This window comes from Apis dorsata, unplaced genomic scaffold (assembly GCF_000469605.1).
Source record: "Apis dorsata unplaced genomic scaffold, Apis dorsata 1.3 scaffold_52, whole genome shotgun sequence".
NCBI classification, from domain to species: Eukaryota; Metazoa; Arthropoda; class Insecta; order Hymenoptera; family Apidae; genus Apis; species Apis dorsata.
The window spans coordinates 2,187,138-2,193,975 of NW_006263353.1; the positions used below are offsets into that span (position 1 = coordinate 2,187,138).

General features: G+C 28.9%; 2 protein-coding genes and 1 long non-coding RNA gene across 5 annotated transcripts in view; 1 reads left to right on the top strand and 2 right to left on the bottom strand.

The window, feature by feature from the left end:
• LOC102675434 overlaps positions 1–6,838 on the bottom strand; it is a 21,724-nt gene that overhangs the window by 9,569 nt on the left and 5,317 nt on the right. The window contains exon 2 of the long non-coding RNA XR_420786.2: positions 3,497–3,506. This is a non-coding gene — a long non-coding RNA (uncharacterized LOC102675434). The remainder of the gene's footprint in view (positions 1–3,496; positions 3,507–6,838) is intronic.
• On the bottom strand, positions 1,746–3,650 carry LOC102675302 (proline-rich nuclear receptor coactivator 2-like). Of its 2 annotated transcripts, none has more exons than XM_031515077.1 (2): positions 3,136–3,650; positions 1,746–2,394 (listed from the first exon to the last, which is right to left on the bottom strand). In XM_031515077.1, exon 2 carries the CDS (start codon positions 2,340–2,342, stop codon positions 1,935–1,937), a length of 408 nt encoding a protein of 135 aa, XP_031370937.1. In that variant the 5' UTR covers positions 2,343–2,394; positions 3,136–3,650; the 3' UTR covers positions 1,746–1,934. The 2 variants fall into 2 exon arrangements, with proteins under 2 accessions (XP_031370937.1, XP_006609299.1); XM_006609236.2 differs by having other exon boundaries at positions 2,864–3,641.
• The window catches only part of LOC102674422 (RING finger protein 44), a 34,268-nt gene continuing 32,173 nt past the window's right edge, over positions 4,744–6,838 (top strand). Inside the window, exon 1 of one of the 2 annotated variants that reach the window (XM_031515074.1) lies at positions 4,744–5,110. The gene's annotated coding sequence lies outside the window, so the exon portion shown is untranslated. The remainder of the gene's footprint in view (positions 5,111–6,838) is intronic. The other variant, XM_006609231.2, reaches the window with a different exon arrangement.

Here is a 6,838-nt window from a genome sequence, read left to right on the forward strand (position 1 = left end):
AAAAATTATTGTTATTATTTTTATAATATAACATATGCAATGTTAGAAAAAAAATTCATTTACAACGATATAAAATCAGAAAAAATTTCATTTTTGAAATGTTTTCTTGGAACACATACATTTAGAATTGAACCAAAAAATTTTGTGAACTCACAATTTCATTCAATATCAAATAATTAAACATTATTCAATTCTAAAGAGTAAAGTAAAATTTATAATGAAATCCTAATGACAAGCCTCTAATTGGATTTCTTATATTAGATAAAAATTAAATTTGTCATTTAGAGAATCTTCTAAAAATTTTGTTAATTTAAGCAGAAATATTGCTTAATTAATTGCTAAATTTTTTTGAGAAAAAAAGAAGAATAATAAAACATCCATCATCATATGTATCAAATCATTTTCTTCATTATTCATTCATACAATCTTTCTCTCATTTATGAATTATAGGAATTTTCAAAAAAATTGATCCATCTGCACACTGGAAACTCATCACTTAAATCTTATATAATGCTTTGCAGAACTATTGCAAAGCTGCAAAATGATTGAGGATATATCTTCAAGAACAAAAGAAGATAAATATAAACCAAAAATTTTGTTATAATAGATTTTTCAAAGGTAATATGATTTAAAGATTCACTGAATATGTGAATTCTACAAAACCTATTGCCATTGAAGACTTCTGAATCTATTGAAGACTAACTGAATCTGAGAGACGAGAAATTATATAAGAGTAATCATTAGTCAAAGTTATACTTAATCGATACTTAGGTTTATGCTAAAGAGCAGTAGATGAATATGTGTAATACTTAAAGTTTACCACTTATGATGTACATATAAAGTATCTTTCAATCAGAAAAAAGCAATTAGTATATATCTGGTATAAAGATTTAAATAACTGTTTTGGAAAGAATTCCGGATTAATAATTAATAAAGAATAAAACATATATACTGTCATAATCAACAGTGCTAAGATATAGCAATTTTGAGCTTAAAGGAAAAAAAAAAAAAAAAAAAAAAAAAAAAAAAAAAAAAAAAAAAAAAAACGTTCAAAGAAAACAGGGTTAAAAAAAAAAAATTTTGGGGTTAAAAGAAAAAAAAAAAAAAAAAAAAAAAAAAACGTTCAAAGAAAACAGGGTTAAAAAAAAAAAATTTTGGGGTTAAAAGAAAAAAAAAAAAAAAAAAAAAAAAAAACGTTCAAAGAAAACAGGGTTAAAAAAAAAAAATTTTGGGGTTAAAAGAAAAAAAAAAAAAAAAAAAAAAAAAAACGTTCAAAGAAAACAGGGTTAAAAAAAAAAAATTTTGGGGTTAAAAGAAAAAAAAAAAAAAAAAAAAAAAAAAAGAAAAAAAAAAAAGAAAAAATATATAGCTATTGTTCCTAAAAATAGCTAATGCAGCTTTGCCTATGTCTTCGTACCATTTCGTCAAACAGATAATATAACAGTGTTTGTGTATTTGTGTATATGTATGCGTCTCTGCAAGTTAATCATATATAATAATAATCTAAAATACATACGTTTATATCTTCATAGACGGCGCATAATAGAATTGTTACAAGTTATTATATACTTGAATCATGGTTCACGGCAGACGCACCTGCGTCTTTCATATTCAATGTTTATATGTTTTGTATAGTAGTTTAAAGAACGAATCGTAGTTTTTTTTTCACGCAGCATCTGTACCATGAAACTGAAGACGCTGGTGCCCTGTTCTAATTGCAATATTACTTGTGTATCATTCTTAGAGATTGTGGTATCGCGCAGTTATAAACACTTCTGTTTTTTTTTTTGTTTGTTTCAAACGAACAGCTTGACATCACATACAAGAAAAAAAATACATCCTTAAATCCAAGAGGGGGGAACGATAATATCGTACCTGTCTCTTTGTTTTTAGGAGCTGGTAACCGTTTTTAGCGGTCTGTTGGTCTTTATGTATCAGGCTTGGACGTTTAACATCATCTTCAGATGATTTGAAATATCGCAAATCCTGTCGGATTGCTGACAACTGCTCATCAGTCTCGTAGTCCAATGGCTCGGTGGTTTCGGAAGGCTCGCAGGAGATGGCGGTTCAGAAAACTTTGCACCCGCATAAAAACTGTTTGTTGGACTGCCGCGCGGACTATATTCATACCGCAACGGTGAATTTCTCGAACCTTTTGAAGAACCGTGTGGGCTGCAGCTTAATCTGCCGGTTGAACTTCTGCCATGAGATCTCCCACTCATGTGGACATACGCCGGCTGTTTGAGTGTAATTATCGAACGGTGATGATGTCGATCAATGCCGACATTTGGCGAACCCTGCCGGTCTACCTTGTTTTTCAATTTCGGTACCGAATTCGTCATGGCTTTATAATAATTTCGTCTCTCTTATCACTCACAAAGTCAACCAACCCGTCTGAAAAAATGAATTGCTTCTTAATCTTATTATTCAAACAAATAATTAATTAAATTGAAAATTATTAAAGTCAATCAATAGTTTCCGTCAATATGCAATAGCTCAAAATAAAAAAAATAGAATATTTAATTTCATTTTAACTTAATTTGCTATACGTCATCAAGGATATCAGAATGTTACCAAATAATAATAAATATTTTTTTCATCATATTAAACTTAATCAGTAAATTTAATACATAAATTTGACCTCAAACAAATCGATAAAAATAACAATATTTAACGCGAAAAATTTCAAAAATCAATTTCATTATTTTCACATAATATAACGTTTAAAATAATATATTTATAAAAAAAAAAAAATAAAGAAAGAAAAAAACAAAAACAAAACTTCATTCTATATTATATCGAAATTAAGCAAATATAGGAGGAGGGGAGGAATAATCAATTTTTAACCTGTCGAAAATCTTACCGTATAATGTCCGCGGGTCACTTTCCAAAGATGCAACGAAGTTTTTGACGATGTTTGTATTCAATGAATTTTCTAACTGCGCAATAATCTCGGGATCCAGGGCAAAAGGGTAGGGGGAACGCGGAGGAATAAACTTGGTGGGGTATCCTACGAACCTCCTATGAGCGCAATGCTACCTCGTTTCGCTTTCTTTGAGTTCTCTCGCAGTCCTCCCTATTCGTGTTTTTTGCAATTTTGACCACATTCGGTGACCGTTGGTCACCTCTACTTACACTCTTTTTTCTCACCGAATAAAATCACACACGTCGGTCCGAATTCTCTCACTTTCCTTTCAACGTAGCTGGAGAGGCACAAGATGGCGGACACGAGTTGTTTGTTTTCGCTGCTCCACACGGATTTTTCACAATATATCACCGTTCGACAGCGAAACTATATGTATTCGTACCCTCGCAACGCGCACGCGCGTGTACATATATGTCCGTAAAACGTGAAATTAACTTTGTAGCAATATCTCGTACGTGTCTGTATATGTACGCGCACTAAACGATGTTCATTCTATTTTAAAAACTGATATTATTATCCGCCAAGCAGCGCCCGTCAATTTCTGCCTCTTCATGCAATTTTTCCTTTCACTTTAAGCTCTCTTTCGCCACTACGCCAACTCACATAACACTCGCTGAAACCAGATACTGCGATCGAACTCGTAAACTATGTGCTCGTAAGCACGATGCTCCTCCGAATCTCTCTCTTGTCTTTGTGAAGACACAATCCAAACTTAAGGATTATGAATATCCCCCACCAGTCAACCTAAACCAATATTTCATAGCATCATTGATCACGTGATCTTTGTCATCCAATCACGTTGAATCTCTTTCGGGTATCTTCGGCTTTTTTCGAGCAATTTATTAAATTTGCTTTAAAATCTTTATAAAATTAAAATTTAGAAATTTTCTATATATTAAAAATATTGATTATTTTTTTACAATTAAATGCTATAATTTTTTTTCATATTTTATAATAAAATAATTGAATAAACTAATGTTGTGTATAACGATCGGAACGTAAAACGAGCTGATTGGTTGAATAGTGAAGCACGACATCTTGTGATTACAGAATTTAAGGAAAGATTTTATATCCTTTATTGTTTTTTCCTTCGTTTATCAAATCATTTATCAAAGATAAATGGAAAAAATATTAAAATTTGTTTAAATGCTTAAAAAATCTTTAAAGATGAAAGAAAATATATATAATAAAATGAATAATGATAGTAGGGTCAAGAACTATTATTCCAGGTGATTTCTCTACAACTTGATTCAATTCAGAATTTTTATTTATTTTTATTTTAATAACTATAATAGATTAAAATTATATTAAGATTAAAATTATATTAAATCTAATGATTTTTTATATACATATATAACTTTAAAAAATAAAAAATAAATATAGCTTATGGAAATATTTAAAATAATTTATATTTATAATATACTATATGATATTATGCAAAAATTGAAAAAGTATGTAGTGGGAAAAAACAATCAATTCGCCATTCTTTCATCGTGAAGGCCTTTATGATCTTATAAAGTATGTGTATATACACAAATATTATACACATTAATGATATGCTTAAACAAAATAAACGGAAAGAGATAAATATATTTTTATTTTTAAATGCAATATTAATATATTTCTAGTATAATTTATCAGTTATATATTATTAAATAATTTCAAGAAGAAAAATGATATCAAATATAATGAAAAAAATTTTTTTATAAAAATATATGTATTATTTGAAGAAATTATGCTTTTCGTTTAAGTCTTTTCTCCATCGATATTGGTGGAAAACAATATGGCTATTTCAAGGCAAGCAAGTGGTGCCACCATTAACTTACGGTGAAATAAGCGAAGTTTGTGAAAGCATTTGACGTCAGTGACCAAGAACGCTGATAATTTTACGACGTAGATATTGCTACGCGGAATATCAAAAAATATTTTTAGTGATTTAAAGAAAAGATTGATTAAACATATGAACGCACTTAGTGGTTTATGGTTTAAAATACGACCTAATAAAGAATATCAGTAGGCCCATAATGGGCGGGGTCGTGGCTTGGGTCGAGTGAGAGACATGGAGCGACCTCAGTGTTCTCAGTGGTGAGCTGCACGGCCATCGCCGACCGTCGGTTTCGCCTAGCGCAACCAACGTATTCTGCTATGACATCGCTCTGAAATCCCAGATTATCCCAGTAAAAGGTAGGAGTTTTCCCTCCGAAATTTGGATGCGCGCTGTCTCTCTCTCTCTCTATTTCTCTCGCTCGCTCAACCTTGTTTTTATTTTATCCCTTGACGGTGTGCTGTTCTCCGACATTTCCCATCGCTTTTCGTAGATTTCTCAAATGCGTTTCTCTGATGATTGAATTTTTTTCTTTCTCTTGAAAAAATTTCCTGTAGCATCCCCAATTTCCGTAATATCCCACCCATAGATATCCTTTTGTGTTATCCTTTCCATGTTTCCCATTATTCAATATACGCATTTTCCAGCGTTCTTTGTTCGCTCGGTTTCGTATTTGGCTTTCATTGTGATATACCATCTTCGATTTTTGATAAGTATCCTTTGTAAACAAAGGATGCACACAAAACGTGGAAACATGTCCCTTATGTGCACAATAAATGATAATTAATACATACATATACATAATTATATATATAATTATATATTACTGTACATATATGATTGCACCGATATGCACCTGTGATATAGATTTTTTTTTATCTCTGTCCCATACGTTCTCCCTTTTATCCATTTTCTTTTTCCTTTATCTTATTCATATTGAGATATATTTATTACATGTACATGTTATATGTACGAACTACGTACGTATATGTGTACACATGGGACGCAAGTTTGTTTGGATATGTAGGAGTACATTTGCGTACGTTACTTATATGAAAGTACATGTACGTAGCAAAAGCTTTCTTCTTAAACTTCTTAAAGTAGGCTTTGCTATTTCATTGTATTTGTGAAACATAGTCGCGATACATTGTACTTTATACGTACCTTTATTGCCAACATAATAAATTCAAGTCAGAAAGTGACAGGCACATCATTGAAAATGGAGAACGTACAAAAATGAAATGTTTCTTATTGCATCCATTTATAGTTACAAATTTTTATGATTATCACTGATTTTTAATGAGAAACTGCCTATCCTTTGAATTTAAACGCATGTGACATGCAATCGATTATATGCTTAGTTTACATGTATATATCAAGCAACACTAGTTTTCTATATATACATAGTTGATAGTGAAACTTTGTAGTTCCATCAAATATGCGTATGTATAATAAAATAACAATATGTTTAATGATAAGAATATCTAATAATAAAATTATTTTTAATATATATTTTTTTTTAAATTAACTGATACTTAATAATAATTATTAATCGAAATTATAACCTATATTTGTATGTACATGATAAAAATACAAAACTAATTTATTTATAAGAATAAAAAGATTTGATTAAGAAACAAATACATGTATGAATAACTAATTTTTATGATAGTATAAAAAAATTATATAAAAAATATATATAAGTTAAATTAAATTTTCATTTATTCTGATTGGAAAAGTTTTAAACAATTGTTTACTTTCTTATTACTTCAGGAAATTCATATTATCATGAATATATAGAATTTTTCATATTTCTTCCGTGATATCTTGTTCATATATAAAATCTAATATCTTATAATATAAATTGAAATTTATTACATATAATTGTTTCATTTTTAATACCAATTTGTAAAATTTGAAATAATATTATGTGTCTAACATTCATTTATTATCTTATTTTATATATATATATATATATATAATATATTAAAATAAATACTAATTTATTAAAAATTATTTTATATGTTATAGTCTATAAAAGTTATTATATAGTATATTTAAAACATCATGAAAGGAGTAATAATTTA

Bases quoted from the DNA above. Each gene is read 5' to 3' on its own strand.
- LOC102675302 (XM_031515077.1), bottom strand. From the start codon at position 2,342: ATGACGAATTCGGTACCGAAATTGAAAAACAAGGTAGACCGGCAGGGT.